The sequence below is a fragment of the Paramisgurnus dabryanus genome, chromosome 7 (genome assembly GCF_030506205.2).
Source record: "Paramisgurnus dabryanus chromosome 7, PD_genome_1.1, whole genome shotgun sequence".
In the NCBI taxonomy this organism is placed as follows: Eukaryota; Metazoa; Chordata; class Actinopteri; order Cypriniformes; family Cobitidae; genus Paramisgurnus; species Paramisgurnus dabryanus.
The window spans coordinates 36,537,919-36,558,420 of record NC_133343.1 but is presented as its reverse complement, the minus strand read 5'-3'; the positions used below and the strand labels follow the sequence as shown (position 1 = coordinate 36,558,420).

General features: G+C 36.9%; 1 protein-coding gene across 2 annotated transcripts in view; it reads left to right on the top strand.

Moving 5' to 3' along the window:
• Window positions 1-20,502, top strand: part of cntn4 (contactin 4) — a 201,993-nt gene that overhangs the window by 43,530 nt on the left and 137,961 nt on the right. For both annotated transcript variants that reach the window (XM_065279757.1, XM_065279756.2), the window contains exon 3: window positions 18,590-18,722. In XM_065279757.1, the coding sequence (XP_065135829.1) occupies window positions 18,590-18,722 (133 nt within the window). The remainder of the gene's footprint in view (window positions 1-18,589; window positions 18,723-20,502) is intronic.

Below are 20,502 nucleotides of genomic sequence, written 5' to 3'. Positions count from 1 at the left end.
ATTCTATGCAAATAATTCCCAACATTTGGCCCCATGCAAATCCCTTGTCACCCCTGAAACAAATTGAACTCATCAAACAGATGCCTTTGCCAGGCTCCCTTGTACCGAAAATATGTTTGTCACTCATCCAAAATCCCGGCTCATGTCTTCATATTCCCTCTGAATTCTTGCGGTGGCTTGTAAAATCGCTTTTTTTTCGAAGGGCAGACGTATAGGTTTATACAGCTGCTTATTGTGTCGGGTTTTGGGATCTGTGTGGTTTTGCTTGCTGATTTGTGGCTGGGAGTGCCGCTTTCATGCAGATCACAGAGCCACTTTCTCCAGACAACTTTCTCGGTGTCATGGGAAAGCCAATAGACTTTGCCTCAGGCAAATGTTGTTCGTAGACCTGCAACTTTGAAAGGAGTGGAGAGAAGGGGTAGAGGTGGAAAAAGAGGGCAGACTGGAGTACTTTACTATTCACATAGAAGATGTGCAGTTTGTTATTTCTGGTATCCCGGTCAAACCTTAAAAAAACCTTTTGAAAGGAAATATCCAACTAGGGTTAGTGGAGTAGACTTAAGATCACTTCCTGGTTTCTTTTAGTGCGTTGCTCAGTGGGAGATTCACTTTTAAACAGCAGATGATGGAGATTTGTGTTATGTGATGAAATTCAATACGTCAAATATGTTAAGTGTTTTCCTCTCATTTAAAGTCATTATAAGAAAATGATTCTCTATAGAACATTATAAAATACATACATTCTCTACTGAAAAATCCAGCTAAGACCAGCATAAGTTGGTGAGTTGGTTTTAGCTGGTCTCCCAGCTTGGAGTTAGCTGGTGTTGCTGTTGTAACAAGCTGGTCTAGCTGTGTTTTTACGCTGGTCTAGCTGTGTTTTGGTCACTTTTTACACTGGTCTAGCTATGTTTTGGTCACTTTTTACGCTGATCTAGCTGTGTTTTGGTCACTTTTTACACTGGTCCAGCTGTGTTTTGGTCACTTTTTACGCTGGTCTAGCTGTGTTTTGGTCACTTTTTACGGTGGTCTAGCTGTGTTTTGGTCACTTTTTACACTGGTCTAGCTGTGTTTTGGTCACTTTTTACGCTGGTCTAGCTGTGTTTTGGTCACTTTTTACGCTGGTCTAGCTGTGTTTTGGTCACTTTTTACGCTGGTCTAGCTGTGTTTTGGTCACTTTTTACACTGGTCTAGCTGTGTTTTGGTCACTTTTTACGCTGGTCTACCTGTGTTTTGGTCACTTTTTACACTGGTCTAGCTGTGTTTTGGTCATTTTTTACGCTGGTCTAGCTGTGTTTTGGTCACTTTTTACGCTGGTCTAGCTGTGTTTTGGTCACTTTTTACGCTGGTCTAGCTGTGTTTTGGTCACTTTTTACACTGGTCTAGCTGTGTTTTGGTCACTTTTTACACTGGTCTAGCTGTGTTTTGGTCACTTTTTACCAGACATGGGGACTTGTGACTTGGTGACTTGGACTCGAGTCGACTCGAGTCGCTATTTTTGTGACTTGTGACTTGACTTGACAAAAAATAAAATACTTGAGACTTGACTCGGACTTGGAAGTTAAAGACTCGGGACTTGACTTGACTTGAGACACAATGACTTGAATGACTTGAGTGTTAATCACATCATGTTTTCAGTTTAAATATAAAATATATAAATTATTTTAAAAAATAAAGTCGACCCAGCTGGAGCGCAGGCTGAGAATGGCGTTGTCATGACTGAATCACGACACTATCATTCGCCATGCCCTCTCGTACCTTACGCACACCACGCCCACTTAGATCAGATATCAACATATCAGCCGGAGGGGTACGGAGGGTCATCGCTTTTGGCTTCAACAAGATGGCAAAAGACGAACAGTGCATTGCAAGACATGCAACATTAAAATCACAGTCAGCCAGACGGCAACCTCCAATTTTGGTCGTCATTTAAAGAGCCAATATGCCCAGTAAGTGCTTGTCAATTTGTTAATATCTGGTTAGTTGGTAGTTAGCTAATGTAATAATAGCTAATGTAGCCCTCATCATACTGTGTTGGGGACAAATGTGGGCAAAATAATTTTGATTTATTTTTTAAAATACTTATTTTTATTTTTGAATACTTCTTTTTCAAGTTTGCCACCTGAACACACACACAGAGAAAAATAACTTGATTCTACAATGTTAGGGGCGGTTCACATGTCGCGTCTTTTGCGCGCTCAAGTTCGTTATTTCAAATTTAGTTGCGCAAACGGAAGATGTGCGACGTGCTCGTTTTTTTCTGGGCACATGTTTGAGAGAGAGAGAGAGAGAGAGTGTGTGTGTGTGTGTGTACCTGGTAATTATCACGTTGTGGGGACCAATTGTCCCCACAAAGATAGGAATACCAGTGTTTTTGTGACCTTGTGGGGACATTTTGATGTCCCCATGAGGAAACAAGCTTATAAATCTAACAAGATGATGTTTATTGAAAATCTAAGGTACAAGAAAGGTTTTTGTGATGGTTGGGGTTAGGGAATGGGGCAGGTAAGGGGAATAGAATATACAGTTTGTATGGTATAAAATGCATTACGTCTATGGAATGTCCCCACAAAACATGGAAACCAGAATGTGTGTGTGTGTGTGTGTGCGAGAGAGAGAGAGAGAGAGAGAGAGGGGAGAGAAATGTAACAAAGTTTAATGTTGTATGTAAACTGTGTTTGAGAGAGAGGGAGGTGTTCAGAGAGGGGTCTGTTGGATGTTAAGCTGTTATTTGTTTTATGGACTCAATGTTGAAAATTTCAAACATTTTAAACACGGTTGGCAGAAGTGAAAAATAAATAATTTATGAAGTTACAATTTTGTTTGATTCCAAGATGTATTTTACTGAACATGAGTATTTACAATGCAAATCCAAATTATTGTAATTTACTGATAGTTACTTACTGTATATCTTGTCACTTTATTAAGATCAGATTCTGCAGGTAAAATTACAATAATAAGGTGACTTGACTTGGACTTGACTTGACCTACTACAGGACTTGACTTGACTTGACATAGCCTGTGACTCGACATGACTTGACTTGCCCAAGAAAAAAATACTTGGGACTTACTTGAGACTTGAAGGTTCAGACTTGAGACTTACTTGAGACTTGCACATGTGTGACTTGGTCCCATCTCTGCTTTTTACACTGGTCTAGCTGTGTTTTGGTCACTTTTTACACTGGTCTAGCTGTGTTTTGGTCACTTTTTACACTGGTCTAGCTGTGTTTTGTTCACTTCACTTTTACGCCGGTCTAGCTGTGTTTTGGTCACTTTTTACGCTGGTCTAGCTGTGTTTTGGTCACTTTTTACGCTGGTCTGTGTTTTGGTCACTTTTTACGCCGGTCTAGCTGTGTTTTGGTCACTTTTACGCCGGTCTAGCTGTGTTTTGGTCACTTTTTACGCTGGTCTAGCCTGTAAGTTAACTCCTGTTAGCATTGCATTGTGACCGAATCTTGGTCACTTTTTACGCTGGTCTAGCTGTGTTTTGCTCACTTTTTACACTGGTCTAGCTGTGTTTTGATCACTTTTTAAGCTGATCTAGCTGGACTAAGCTGGTCATGCTGGAAGACCAGCTGACCCACCAGCTTGACCAGCTTTGCCAGGCTGGATGGACCAGCTTAGACCAGCTACTGCCACCTTAAACCAGGTAAAACCAGCTTATGCTGGTCTTTGCTGGATTTTTCAGTAGGGTTTAAAATGTCCCAGTGCATCACACTACATTTTACATTTTGTCGCAATGTGCATGCGTCAAACGTCTGTTTATGTACGAGTCTAATAAACTATACTTTGCAAAGCTGATACGGTTTTAGGCACTCCGTTCAAAGTAAAGGTGATGTGGGGGTTCGTTGTTTGTCCTACAAAATAGTTTCGAGTTTTGTCAGTTTTGATTATTTAGTTCTTTTCAATACTTTTCATTTGTTAAACATTTGCAAACCCACAGGCAGACATAAAGGGGGATTAACAAAAATATGGCCTGAATAACTCTGATGTCAGCTGGAACGTGACGCTCCTTACCATGTTTGAAAGATTCGGTCACAATGCAATGCTAACAGGAGTTAACTTACAGGCTGTGAGTCCAAGCAGGAGAAATTATGATAATGTCGGTCTTGTCTACATCACCAATCCTAGGAAGTAAACTGTTGCCTACAATCCGTGTGTTTGTTGTAGTCCAAGAAAAGAGATTTACTTTGGAGATGATAACTCACCTCATCGTTTACTTTGGGGTTTGTACCTTTTGCATATCATTAACATGTACTAATACACATTTACAAACTAAAGGAAATGTAAAATCGTGAATCAGATTATTGGCGCTCTTTAAAAATAACCAAACATTTTGATTCAAGGCTTTCATCGGACAGCTGTGATTTGTTTGCCATAATGTGTTCTTTGGCATAACTTTCAATTCATATTGCACACATACAATATCTACCCTTAGTCTTCTCCATTCATTTCTATTAAAGAAAAAAAAATCCCTTTAAGACAGCTTTTTCAAACAGCCAGATCTGACACAGTGAATGAAATGTGAATGGGCAAATGGAATACGACCAAAGCAGTAAAAAATGCCCTCGGTTACATCATCATTTGCATTATTCCCACACATCAATATTTAACGCAAGTCGTATTCATGTGTGGGTAAAGTATTCATATCTATATCTTTTTCTTTCCATTATCATTTATAGACCAAAGATGAATGTTCCCTTTTGCCGTCGGGCTAGCCCCATCTCGCAAAACCCCATTCTCTGTAATAGCTCCCGCCGAGCATGAACGACGCGAGCGGCATTTTCTTCGTTCCCTGACCTTGAACCAATTTATATAGCTCTCTGTCAATCCTTTCCCACAAATTCATGATCAGAAGTGGTGGGGCCCGTCGAGCATGGAGGAATACATTTTCTTGAAAGTTCACCGGGCCACACCGTGTGTCGTCTGCTACGGTTGGATTTACAGATATCCCGCCGCTTTTCAGAGAAAGAGGGGACTGTGTTTCTAAATTTAACTCCGCAAAGACCCAAGGGAGAACGGCTGCACAATTGGCTTCAAGTCCTGGTTCTAAACAGACTTATCTGCCCGTATCTGCACGACCTGAGCTGTCCTGCCCAAAGCTTATAGTGTGTGGAAATTAATGCAATAGATTTAGGATTTTCCACAGCAGGTTTTTCCATTGTGCTTGTGTGCCTGATTTATTCTGTATTCACACAGCGGTTTGTGGTACAATCTGTAACTCGCTCACTTCCACCTGGTCACGGAGATTGTGGTCGGTGTATTTGATTTGTTCGGTAAAGCATGTTAAAGTTGTAACCCTAATTGGCTTTCGGGTTCACCTGACACGGATGCATTTCTTTGGGCCGTTTGCAAATGCATTGCTGTGTTCAGAAATTGCTGGAATGAATGTAGGTTCTGCATTCTCCATTGGTTTTCATAGTAGGACTGTACTTACAGATAAAATGCTTCACTAATAATATAAATGTGTGCATATAGCATCAGTTATTTAAAGGGATTGTTAGCACAATTGGTAGACCATTGTGTTAGCAGGGCAAAAGGTTATGGATTTGATTCCCAAGGAACACATGTACTGATAAAATGTATACGTTCCTTGTAATGCACTGTAAATCGCTTTGGATAAATGCATTTGCCAAATGCAGTAATGTAAAAACATTTCAATTGTATCAAATAGTCAAAGTGTTTTTTTAAAGCACTAAAAATACCCGTACTACAAAATAAATAAACAATAGCTTGAGCTACACTGCAAAATATGACTTTCTTAGTTAGTATTTTGTCTTGTTTTAAGCACAAATATCAAAAAATTCAAGTCAAGATGCATTTTCTTAATGAGCAAAATAACATAAAAAATAAGTATAGTTTTTAGACCAAAAATATCAAATTTAAGTGATTTTGTGCATAAAACAAGCCAAAAAAAAAAATCTGCAAATGGGGAAAGCAAAAAAATCTTGAACTTTTTTCTTAAACACTTAATTCGAGATTTTTTGCTTTTTTTATCCACAAATTCACTTAAATTTGATACATTTTGTCTAAAAACTAGACTTATTTTCTCAGGTAATTTTGCTCATCAAGAAAAAAACATCTTGATTTAAGAATTTTATTTAATAGATATTTGTACTGAAAACGAGACAAAAATACTAAGTAAGATAGTCAGTTTTTGCAGTGTAGTTGGTTGTTCGATTAGTAACCATCGTGGCCCCGTCCCAAGCTTATGTTTTCAATAAGAATGATATCTTTCTTAAAAGATTTTCATTAAAGAGCTGAAGTAAATACAGTAAGCAGACATTTCTTTTCAATTTTAGAGACCAAATGCAAGAGTCTTAGTTTGATTTTCTCACCTTGAGAAGGCACTTTTTTGAGAAGGCCTTTCATCTTTATGAATAACACTTTAATCTGCGAATCCAGACTCAGACTAGAATGAGAGAGCGGGCGAGAGAGAGAGAGAGTGAGAGAAAAAGTTAACCGGTGTTTTTGATTGGGTACTCATTGATTGATTCCGGCCCTTTGCCAAGTACGATTTCGAGAGCGTATTAGGTCACCCTGACGCGCAGACTATATTACAATTGAAGGTAGTCTATGTTGTCATGGTGACAGACACTGAAGTCATTTAAATTTAAACTTATCTCATTCATGCATTATGTAAGAAGTATAATTCTTTAAATATCTGTCACTTTTTATTTAGTGAGAGGCAAAGTAACAAGTGTACTGGGAATGTCATCTGTGCAAATCTGTTTAAATCCCAGACCAGGTTAAGAGAGAAAGACTTTGTAATTCTGACTTTAAAATATTAAAGGGGACATTTCACAAGACTTTTTTTAAGATGTCAAATAAATCTTTGGTGTCCCCAAATGTGAAGATTAACCATATAAATAATTTATTATAGCATGTTAAAATTGCCACTTTGTAGGTGTGAGCAAAAATGTGCCGTTTTAAAGTGCGTCCTTTTAAATGCAAATGAGCTGATGAAAAGCAAACACTTATCGCGATAATGGTGGTTTGTTGAAATTGAAACTCAATTGTGCTGTGAATTATTCTCTCTCTGTCTCTCTCTCTCTCTCTCTCTGCAATAAATGGCAGTGCCATGGTTGGATAGTTTGAGGGGTGCCATCACAAAGGGAGCCAAATTTCAATCAGCTGTTTTTCACATGCTTGCAGAGAATGGTTTACCAAAACTAAGTTACTAGGTTGATCTTTTTAAATTTTCTAGGTTGGTAGAAGCACTGGGGACCTATTATAGCACTTAAACATGGGAAAAGTCAGATTTTCATGATATGTCCCCTTTCAGGTCAGGTTGGGAAGCCTTTTATTCTCCACAAGGGAAAACCCATTGGCCACCTTTTCAACTGTAGACTAAAGTTTCATCAGACGCACGCGAGTTGTCACGGTTAACTTTGGTCTGTATTTATTAAACAATCTGGCTAGTGGCTAAACTGCTCAATTTATACAATATAATTAAAAACAATTCAATTCAATACAATAACTATACGACTACAGCAGGAATAAAAAACCTTCTGCATCACCGGTTCAATATAAGATTGAGGACTGTGGCATCCCAGTATCAATACAGTTTGGTGAATGGCCTGTATTAATTTTAGAAATTTTGTGTAATAATTATTCAAAACTAATAAATAACAGTTTGAACTTACAATGATTTTACCAGAGTTTATGGGTTTAATTTTAATAACGCACAGCCTTCCCTTGATACAACGATACAAATGATGGCATCAGATAATAAAAATTTTTATATACTGTTATAGTGAATGGCCTCTACAATGATACCATCTTAATTTACTATGTTAAGGCACTCTTACACTCTTAAAAATGAAGGTGCTTGAAAGGTTCTTCACAGCGATGCCATCGAAGAAACTTTTTGGTTCCACAAAGAACCTTTTAGTCAAAGGTTGTTTAAATAACCATTTCTTTATACATTTTTTATAATCTGAAGAACCTTTTTTTACCTTTAAGGGGACATATCATGAAAGTCTATGTTTAAGTGCTATAATTGTGTCCCCTAGTGCTTCTATCAAGCTAGAAAATGTGATAAAGTTAAAGAACCCAGAACCCAGTAACTTAGTTTTGGTAAACCATTATGTAGAAAGCACATGAAAAAATAGGTCATTAAAATTTGGCTCCCCTTGTGATGTCAGAAGGGGATCTTATCATACGAATACCACCCCTATCCAATCATGGCACTGCCATTTAGAGCAGAGAGAGAACGGGAGAGAGAATAATTGACAGCGCAATTGAGTTTTAATTTCTACAAACCACCATTATTGCGATCAGTGTTTGCATTTCATCAGCTCATTTGCATATAAAAAGAACACCTAAAAATGGCAGATTTTTGCTCACACTTACAAAGTGGCAATTTTAACATGCTATAATAAATTATCTCTGGAGTATTTTGAGCTTGAACTTTACATATGTAGCCTACTATGTGGGAACCAAAGATATATATGTTTAAAAAATCTTTTGTGAAACAGAAAGATTTTTCAGATGTTATAGATGCTTTAAAGAACCATTTACAGAAATGGCATTGTGAAGTACTTTTATTTTTTTCAAAAAAAAAAAAAAAAAATCTGGCTGAATGGTTCCATAAAGAACCTTTAACATCTGAAAACCCTTTCTGTTTCCTTAGAGTGCGCAAAAGGTTCTTTCGATTATGAAAAGGTATGAAGGTATTATCTTTACCAAAATTGAAACTGAACAATGGCAATGAGCAGAAAAGTTCAATAGCTTCATTAAATAATTGGACCTGTTCCCGAGACCCCAGTTGTCGGTCATACTGCTCTAATCCATCTCTTTTCATTAATAACAATGGCCATAGCTAAGACTTGTTAACCTTTAATCTGATCATTGCAAAATTCAGCATGGTGTTAAGATTAATTAATACCTCATTAATCAAAAGTAAACTAGTCTTTTCAGCCGCTTCAGATTTTGCCTATTATCATGCATAGCTTGTTATATATTTTGGCTGTCAAAAGCACTTGAGAAGTAAATTATTTCAGCTGAATTATTGACAGCCCATGATTTAGCCGCGCAGCGGAACTAATACCCTCAGCAGCAGATTTATGAAAGCCTTCTGTACGGGTTGGGAATTTTTCTCGTATATTTTCAAGGTGTTGATCGATGATTGGAGCGTGTCAAAGGAAACAGACCAATCGCGAGTCTTCCTGCTCTGCATTGATCTGGCAGTGCTGTTTGTGTGGCCAAATGCCCTATATAAATCATGATGTTATATGTAAAGAACCACTGAACCATTAAAGGTATAGTTCACCAAAAATTGAAAATGTCATCATTTACTCACCCTCATGCTGTTGTAAACCTGTATGAATTTCTTTGTTCTATTGAACACAAGCAAAGATATTTTGATAAATGAAAAGTTGATGGTACACATTGACTTCAATATTATTTGTTTTTCCTACTATGGAAGTCAGTTTTTAATGCACCTTTTAAATAAAGAGCAAAAAGGTAAATTGTGCTGGACATCACTTTTGGCCGCTACTGTATGTAGTAGTATAGATAGTAGATACTTTAGGAAAATAAAAACATTTTAAAAAAGTACATTGACACTAACTGTGAAAACAATAATGCACATGTGTATCAAAAATTTCAAATTATTTGTTAAAGGGATAGTTCACTTTAACCTCTCTACGCGCACTAATTCGTGGGTGGGATGACGTCAGTTTTTTTTTAACGCTGCTAACAATATATATATAGCCTACTGTCTACAAACATTAATAATATTAACATTACTATACATCGTTTTAAAGGTCTACGGGTTTAGCATCAGTGTATGGTCTCTGTTTTGAGATACAGATACTCTAGCATCATAAATGTAGTATTTGTGACAAAAGTCCAGATGACAACATGCAGAATATCAACGGGACCTCTTACTTTTAATAGAATACATCCAATGACCATTTTTGTCCACAAATGTGTATAATCTATGAAATATAGATATATAGTCTGTTGTTTACATCAGATTTCGCATGACCGTCTTGTAATAGAATATAATATACAATCTGAGGACTATTTACATCGTAACACTGTGTATGAGATTACACTTTAGGTTCCGCTAAACACATAAACCCGCGGTCAAACTTTGTTTCTAAAAGTAGGCGGAAGTATAATACAAAATATCTAGACTCGCTCGTTCCTCCAATGACTTCATGGAAAATAATGATAGACAGAACGTGTAGCCAATTAGATAACGAATCCAACGATCTTTGCGTGATGTTTTATTTTCTGGTGTGGAATCTGCATTTTATATGCTAACATAAGGATAAATAATAATAAGAACGTATACATGTAAACAAAAGACTTTTATTTTGGGGCTGACTGGCACTTAGAAAGGCACTAGTCTTACAAAAACCCTTGCAAGAACCCCATTTTTGGGCCTATTGACTTCAAACGTGAAACATAACTTCTTTAGACTTGTGGCTTTGGGATCATTACAGTACATTTCTAGGTTTCACACACACATTTATCTTTAAGTTTTTTAGTAATAAAAAAGTTTTATTCCAAATTACTGTAGCCTCTAACTTTTTTAATTTTTAATTTAATATTGTTTTTGAAACCTGGAAAATGAAGCTCAAAGTGTCTTCTCTCTAATGATCATCCTCATGTTGTTCTAAACCTGTATGAATTTCTGTTTTCTGATGAACACAAAATTAGATATTTTGAGAAATGATGGTAAACACACAACAAATAGTGACAATTGAATTCCATAGTAGGACATTTTTTTTGGAAGTATTGTGATAAATGATAAAGAAAATATTTTGATAAATGATGGTAAGTACACAGTTGACGTTAGCCATTAAATTCCATCATACTTTTTATTCCTACTATGGAAGTCAATGGTCACTATCTGCTGTGTGTTTAGCATCATTTCTCAAAATATTTTATTTTGTGTTTATCAGAAAAACGAAATTCATACAGGTTAAGAACAACATGAGGATGAGTAAATGATGACAGAATTTTCACTTTTAATATGCACATTTTAGCTGTCTCTGCATATTAAACGGAGATAGGAGAATGTATAGTAACCCTGAAAAAGCACACTACGGTTACGGTATCACAAAAGCATAAACAAAAACTGACAGTGTATAGTATTCTATACTGATTCTGTATGATTGTGGGAAGCTGTTTTGTTGTACCTTTATCATAAATCATTGTAAACCACAAAGTAGGTGAAAGAAGATCAGATAAGGGATACTGACAACATCTTATGTTATGTTATTGTTTATCTTTTCTTGATGCTTTCCTTTGCACCTTTACTTGTCGGATAGAGCCCAATATACAGACGGCAACATCTGCTCTGTGCCACACAGTGTCCTGTTGCCAGGCCAACGGTGGTAGTGTCCTATTAACACAGCCCTACTGACATCTCCATAAGACCATCCAGCAGAGCACAGCTGTGGCCGTGATCGGCCCGCAGCCTGGTCCTGATCCACGTGTGCGTTTTTCCGTCCTCGGCCTGATTCTCTCCATCTGGACTTTGAAGGAGACCAGAAGCCCCAAGTAATCAATTTTTTGTGAGACACTCCAGCGCCTGTGATATTTCAAGTACCTCCTGACTTTGTGAAAAATAATCTTGGATGACGTCTTAATGCCAGTCTCCTTCGGTTCCTGCAAGTGACTGCTCTAAAGCATCCATTAGCTTTCATTTCATTTGGATGCGTTTCGTTGATGACTATATTAGCAGGAGCTGACTTCTTGTTGATGAAAGCCAAGACTGTGCTTTGCTCCGGGTGGACTTACCTGCTCCATCTCGGGGGATGCAATTATTCTACTGGCGGCTGCGCGAGGGCCCCGCGCGTCCCCAGACGGCTACGCAGGCAAGCCCTTGCTAATAGGTGAAGTCAGCGAATCACTCTTTGCCCTGTTTTCCTTTCTACCTTTTCGATTTTTTCGTTTTGTTTTGTTTCCCTATTTAGCACCTGCTTCATATTGTTTTTGTTCGCGCTCGCTCGACACTTTCCTCAGCATATGCATATATCGATAAATGTTTTATTCATGAAATCCGGCATCCGTCGCGTTCCTGCTTCCTTTCTCTCGATCAGCATCTCTCTCCCTCTGACTTCATCCCAAAGCTAATTTGTGGCACTCACAACATGTTATGGTAGAACGAGCCCAGTTTGGCATTTGAAAAGCCAAATGCATTTTTTTATATTGTTGGGGGATTCCACCATAATTTGATAGCTGCAGAAATAAAAAAGCTTACTGTTGTAACAGCAAAGGAAGATGCGACAAACTAACATTTGCTCCCTTGTCATCTTCTCATTCTTCTTTCTTGACACTATCGGGATATTTTAATATGTATGCCTTGTTAATTGACTTTCAGAGATATCTGGTTGATCAAAACACATGCCTGTTGAAGAACAGGAGGTGCACTCTTGCAGTTTTGAGCCGAATCCCCGTCCCGAAGGGCACGAGCACCTGCTTTGGAATAATTGTGCTGGTAACACCGTTTAATTCGGTGTTGAAGATCGCTGCTGTAATTAAAATGTTAGCTTAGTTCACTCTTTCCTGTATTAAAGCACAAATGGCTTGCAAACATACGTCTGTCGTAGTAAAACCTGCTCGTCGGCTGTTGTGTCGAGTTGTTTTTGCGGCTTTACGTTGCCATGGAGTGAGACATGATGCAAGTCTTCTGAAACATGTCTCATGTTATGTGTCAGATGTTATAAATTCTCTAGATATATCCTGTTTGTACAGGTGATTGGCCCCACTTCATCCAACATCAACAGTATAACATTAATAAATGAGTGCACACTCAGACATGAGAAGTAAAGTTTTTCAAACTAAGTTCTTGTTGTGTAAATATTTTTTCCGGTCCCTGTTTATGTATTAAGACAACTGTTCACGGTTTGCTTTTGCATTATTTTTCCCTATAGCTGTACAACTGCACTAAGTGTTGTTATGTTACATGTGTAAACCAAATGAATATGTTTAAAGTGCGTGTTTATGTTTAAAACCCATTTATGCATTCGGCAGATGTTTTTATACAAAGCAACTTACAGTGCATTCAAGGTATACTGTTCAGTGCAATTTTAACAGTACACTGTGAAAACACATACTGCAAAAAAAAAAAAAAAAATTCTATGGCCAAAAATTTATCTTAAATATATGCTAAATACATTTTGTAGAATGTTATGCTCAATTGATTTTTTTTTTTTTAATTTTTGGAAATATATTTAGTTTTAACCTTCATAAATGTATGTCAAGGGCAAGCAAATATACTTCTAATTTTTGCCTAAATATATTTTAAATATATGCTAAATAGAAGCTAATTTTATAAATTATATTTTTGAAGTTAAAAATATATTTGATTTTAACCTTTTTAAAACTGTTATTTTAACAGGTTTGTAAAATAAACAAAGTTTTTCTTCCAGTGCGAAGTAAATATACAGAGGGCTAAATATATTTTTTATGCTTTAAAATGTATTTACTTTTAAAATATATTTTGGAATATGTTTACAAAAACATATTTTTCATTATAAAAAAAATATTTTCATTTAAATATATTTAAAAATATATATTTTTTGCTGTATGGGAAAGATTTGTTGTTTCAACTTAAAAAGTAAATGTTCCTGCTGCCTAACCTATAAGTTAATTCAACTTAAAAATATTAGTTGAATCAACATTTTTAAATTTTTTTTTTGCTAACTAATATTTTTAAGTTGAATTAATTTAAAATTTTAAGATAGCACAAACACTTTTTTAAGTTGAATTTTTTTGTGTTACAGCATACTGTATGTGGGTTCTGTGAGATCGAAGGCATGACTTTTGCGTTGCTCGTGCACTGCTATAACATTGGAGCTACAGGAATGTTAAGCATATGGTTTATTTTTTGTACAATATTCATTTCGATTTAGCTATACATTTATGGGCAGTTTCCCGGAAAGGTCTTATCCTAGTCCCAGACCAAAATGCAAATTTGAGCTGCCTTCATTTAAAAACACTTTTTACTGGCATCTTAACATATATCAGTGCCATTGTTTTGTCTTAAGATGCAGACCAGTTTTTTTTTTTTTGTAAGGTTTGTTTGTAAAAACTTAAATGACCTAATATAACTAAAGCCCGGGATACACTGCACGATTATTGGCTGTCCCAGACGAAAGATTGCCATCGTGAAACAATCGTCGCGATTTCTATGATCGTGGATTTTCATCGGTGGTCCTATGTCGTACAGTGAGAGAGGTTCAAAGACGACCGTTTTCCCGGTCTTGCGTCCAAAGATAGCCTACGTTAGTTTTCTGACATTGTCAGAAATTCAGCATGATCACCGCACAGTGTGTTTGCTGCTACTATCTTCCTACTTTGATTTGTTTACCACGAGCGCATGCTATTGACGTTGCGCTAACGTATGACGTAGCCGCCGAAGCTTCTGTGTCATCATCGTACAGTCTACGCGCCTAGTCCGGGTTTTAGGCCTAGTCCGGGATTAATCTAAACCCTGTCCGAGAAACTGGCCCATAAAGAATATAGTTTTTTGTAAGTTAGCCTATATTTACTGTCTAGATTACCTATTTTCAGAAGTTGAGTTATGTCTCCACATATAGCAGAAGGACAAAAAGCTCACTTAGCCTTCTAAGCCATTACATTATAAGCCACATTTTACACATAATTATTATGACTTTGGTACTTTCAAACCATTGCTCTGTTTGTTTGTGTGGTATTTTGTCAAATTCTTGTTCCAATGCTCTGCCAATGAGCTATACAAAAATATGATTTCTTTGAAATAACTAAAATAAAAAATGAATGGTGTATAATAACACAATGAGCATGTAGGAAAGAAAACCCCACCCAAAAATGCTCAAATGGGATCTGTATTTTTACCAAACAAATCCGATCAATGTTTGTCGGGCAGCGTTTATCTTCAGGAAGAGGGAATGCATCATAGTGCCTTTGACAATGAAATAAGGGCCTGTCATAGTCATGTCACAAGGGGAATTAGAGCCGACAGCTGGAGCTGAAATGAAGCATCTAGTTGTTTGATGGGAAGCAATACAAGCCCAATTAAAGCACCAGGGACAGCAGGCGTACCTGTGGCAGTGATTCACACACAGTCACCTCTGATCTGCCTTGCCCCTTTGTGGCATGTTACGTGGATGAAATTCGACTTCAGTTGCATAAGACAGCCATCTGTACCTGGTCACACATACACACATCCCAATAAAGTAACTCACTTAGTACCGCAGTGATTGTAAAGGCTGACTGACATGCAATTTTAATTTTAATTTGTTTGGAAAACATTCGTATTTTAACATATATTATAACATATTCTCGGCTTAGATTTCCCAGCAGGAAGCCACTTGATTAGTTTGTTATTTTTGCACATACATATATGCATATACATATCTGTTTATTAAAAAATTATGCATATTTTTTCTTCCAAATTTGTTCCCAGACGGTTTTAATCTTACCACTGTGGAGTCTATTTTCATTATAGTTTTAGAATATAATGTTAAAGTGTAAGAGTGCTTTTATATGAAGTCTGTGAAAGCATTGCAGGATGAAACATATGTAGTTTTCTTTTAAATGGTTTTAAGGCATTTCTAACTATTGAATGAAGATAATCTACTGTAACATCTGCTAAACACACACACACACATTTAAACTTATATATATGTATAATTTTATTAATGTGCATTTAATGCAACATGCAATTTCTGTTTGATCCTAGGCCTAGCACATTGTTGGACAAATTGTAATCCTTAATCAGTAAATAGTCATCAAACGTCTACAAGGATCTTTATTTGTACCAGGAATGCATAACGATTTATTACAATTAATCTATAGCAGAATAAAAGTTTTTGTTTACATCATATATTTGTGTGAGCTGTGTTTAAAAATTATTTATATGTAAATATGCACACATACATGTATAATTTTAAGTAAAATTTATTTATTTATTATGGATTTGTATTTATATATAATATAAATTATTATAAATATACAAATGTATATACACATGAAAACATTTCTTAAATATATACATGCATGCATGTGCATTTATCTATACAAAGTTATTATACACAGTTCACACACATATCTGATGTAAACAAAAACTTTTATTCTGCCATAGATTTATTGCGATTAATTGATATGCATCCCTAACTGGTACGTTTTTTGAGAGGTGTACCGTCCTAAACTTATACAAAGGATGTGTGTCCATCTACTTGCATATCTGAGATTTTGGTTTCGGTTTTAAAACTTGCAGGAATTAGAAAATAAAGTGCACTTGCTTGATGTTAAAACAGTTATTCTTAAAATATAATCTTCCTTGCGCTGACTGACACGTTTGCATGCACCAAGGCATGCAAACCCAAAATATTCACACATATGCAGAATTACAGTTTTAAAAATATCTGTTTTGACAAAAATTCACACAGATATAATCTCTTATGTCTTGAGTGAATGTTTGGTTAACTCTTTGGGGAAAATATCTGATAATTTTTCCAGTGACTTTAAAGGTGCAGTGTGTAGATATTAGTGGCGTCTAGTGGTGAGGTTGCGAGTTGAACCCTTTCTTTCAAAGCACATAGAGAGGCTACGGTAGCCGTCACAGGACAAACATGCATCGCCTGTCATCCCTCTGTAGAGCAATTTGTAAGTTTTGGCTAGTGTAGAAACATGATGTTGCAAAATGGCGGCTTCCATGTAAGGGGACCCGCGGTGTATGTAGATAAAAACGGCTCATTCTAAGGTAATAAAAACAATACAGTTCATTTTGTAAGGTCTTTATACACCACTAAAAACATGGTTATCTATATTATATTGCATTGCTGTCAAAAGATCCTTCTAAAAACTTACAGACTACACCTTTAAGGTATGGATGCAGTTATTTTGTTTTTAAATCTCACAAAATCATCCGTATTTGTCCATGCCCATGTTGAATCGAGTATTAAAAACTTGAAAAGTGTCCAATTAAGGTAAATATAGAACAGATAAAAATGTGAAGTTAACTCATGAAAATCATGTAATTAATCTAAATATTTTAATCGATTGACAGCCCTAACAAATATATTTGAAGTCTCTGGGGCTGCAAAATGTAAACTGATATTATTTTATTTCATACATTTATATCTGCAATATTGTTTCCCAATTTCCATAGGGCAAAGAGCAGAGCCCCTAAATGCATTCATTTATCCCTGTAATTTTGCATATGCAGAATAAATTTGGCCTATTTTATATTTACTATTGGGATATTTAGGCCAAAAGATTTTGAGCACTGTCTGAAGTACAAAACCCATTTGCATTGCCTTTGGCAAAAAACATAATATGCAACTGTCTTAAAAGAAAGACGTGCTTAAGAAAAAGACCTCAGGAAATGAAATTTTGGTTTCTAAACAGGAAGCTTAAAATTTCCTGGTTTGTCTCCTGCGAGCAATACAAGCTGTTCGCAAACCTCTCGCGGAGTCGTTTTCAATAAATCCATGGAATTAAATGGATTTCTCAGAGACAGCAACGGTTCTGCTGCTTTTCCCTTTATGTTACTTGTTTAAATAGTGTTTTGAATAATGTGTTTTTTGAAGCCTCTCGTGTTTATTTACTGCTATGAACGATACACTGATCACCTCCTGCTGTTTAAAAGCACTTTTCAGTTGATTCGGAGCTGAAATACGCAGTGATGTTCCCCGTGCCGGGGAGAAAATGTTCGCTCTTGGCGCTTGTTAGTAAGCCAGGTGACCTTTAGAGGTTGTTATGTCTGCGCCAGTCGGGTTTATTTAGGCTCAGTTCAGGTTCCTGTGTTTTTACCTTCTCTTTTGTTGGCCGGAGATCCGAGGTATCTTTGCGATAATGCACAAAACAAAAGCACAAATGTAAATGTATTTAATTAGCTGATGCTCTAAGTGGACAATTACGAGGATTTGTATAAGTGACAGTTTTGCCGTTAGATGTATTTTTATATTAATTATGCAAAAAATGACTTTTGTGACATTTGCTTAATGCTCTCGTTCTATGGACTGAAGAGCGGTCCTACATTTATTTAACTCTGTCATGTTCGGTTTTATAGCCGTTTTCATTATACATATTGATTCAAAGCAGCAAAGAAGCTGAATAATCTGTTTCTTCAACGCATTACTAAAGCAAATTGGGTTGTGAACGTTCAGTTCAATTACGTTCATATTGACTTTTACCAGTGTTTTTCTTCATCTTTGTTATCATAATCAGTTAGTTTTGCCACTTGCCATTACTAAGGCATTTTGTAATAGTGCCTCCAACAGTGTGAATTGTGCGACTCACCTTACAAGATCTCAAATCGCTGACCGGTGCTTACCACAAGTCTAATTGCACGTTTTCCATTACAACTATGCTTTTCACATGCAGCAATGGCTAAAAACAGACCACAGCGTTGATGGAAAACGATAAACGTGTGTCCTCGAACCATCAATCAACGGAGATTTCGTTACAGTGGCGTTATTTGAATTAATTGATATGTTTTGTCTGCTTGCGGTTTGACTCTTAATGGGTTACCAGCTCCGGGCCGCTCAACGCCACCGGTTAATAGCTTGTTTTGCAAGCAGGTTGGGTGTCTATGTAAGTGGAGCGTGCTGATCACTGTCTATCTCTCTCTGTTTCACAGCAGGCAATACTCTGCAGAGCCCTGTGTTTACGAAGCAACCGGGCAGCATTGTGTTTCCAGTAGACTCCATGGAGAAGAACAAGGAGGTGGTGTTCAGCTGCGAAGCTCAAGGTCACCCGGCTCCCTTTTACAGGTGAGTTAAATGGCGACTCGGCGTGACAAAAACAAATCTTATGGTCGTCTGCATCGTTGCTTTAGAAAATTGTGCCTCAGCCACTTTGCAATTGCAAAGAACGTTCTGCACACCCACATGAAAAATACTGTTGTTTACTTTAGGATTTGCTATGGGAAACTGAACTGTAAAAATGCTGGATTATTTTCAGCCTAGCATTGGGTCATAAAGGGACAAACCCAGCCATTAGGTTAAATTAGCCCAGAAAATCTTTATATTTGACTCAACAATAGCCTTTTTTACACAGACATTATGGAAAGTACATGGAAAATGCATCTGGGATTTGTCCGGGATTGTTTGATTTTTGGTTCATTCACACTGCAATCTGAATATAGTAAAAATCCAGTAAAGGTAGTTTTTTCTCCACAACATCTGAAGTTTGCTTATTATCGGTTATTTTTCTCTGCAGGAACCACTCACATGCATGTTTGTTTACAATAAGATTATAAAGCATCACGTGACGCAACGTTCTAGTACGTCGTTGGTGAATGATTTTAGCTCCATTTTGCACACATTTCTCAGTGTAAATGTTGATTTTCATGTAAATCCCTCATAAAAAAAAGCTGATCCATAACTTAATTGTTGGGATGAGGCACATGTCCTCACTATGGCACGCCCCTTACGGGATTGTTTCTGCGTCTTGTTGGCACAGAGTGCTTTCCGGGAATGTTATGGGAATGTCACTAGGTCCTCTTTCCAGGAGCAATCACAGGACATTTACGGGGTGTGTTTGCATTCACACAGAAGCCTGTCTGACAATTTTACGGGCATTTTCTGGGACCAAGAAATGAAAGTACATCTTTGCGCCTAAAAAGTTCATATTAGCACCATAGAGTGCATATAAGTACCTCAAAGGTACATATTGGTACCAAATGTATACATATCTGTACCTAAATTGTTCGTATTAGGATCTTTTTAGAGGGTACTGCCCCACTGACAGCTTGGGACCTTTTTTTGACTGCATATGGGCCGCTGTCAGGGTTACTTTGGCTTTCAATAACAACCTCTTTGCAAAGCATGTGTTATGTGAAGTCACAGATTATAAAGCACTTCTTGCTGAAGTGTGTTTTGTTAACTTTAAAGGTCAAACTAAAATGATCAGGGACCACCACAATTATATATGTGGGGTGGTGATAGCGCAGTGGATAAGACACTCGCCTTTGGTGTGAGAGACCCAGGTTCGAATCCATTTTGAAACACCATTGTGTCCCTTTGCAAGACACTTAACCCATAGTTGCTCCAGAAGCGTGTGACCTCTGACATATATTGCAATTGTAAGTCGCTTTGGATAAAAGCGTCAGCAAAATGAATAAGTATGCGCTTCTTTTAAGGCAGTGGTTCTCAAACTGGGGGCCGGGGCCGTGAGATGGTCTCATGGGGGCCCCAGTTTTATGACATTTTATAAAATAAATTAATGTTTCATGAATTCTGTGCAATTAAACCTAACAAATAAGACTACTAACCAACAGCACTACTTCATATCATTTAATATGTTTTGTTTAATCAAAAGTTGAGTTTTAAAACAGTTTCTTTTCATAAATTTTCTTTGGGGGGCATGAAGGAATGCGCCATACACAAAGGGGAACGCATGCTAAAAAAAGTTTGAGAACAACTGTTTTATGGTGTTTAGTTTAAAATAGGCTTTATTATCCTTCCTTGACTGAACAGTCCGACTGTTTATAGTGACCCTGTAGAAATGAAGTTTACATTATGATTTTCACCATCTTGAGATATAGCCCCC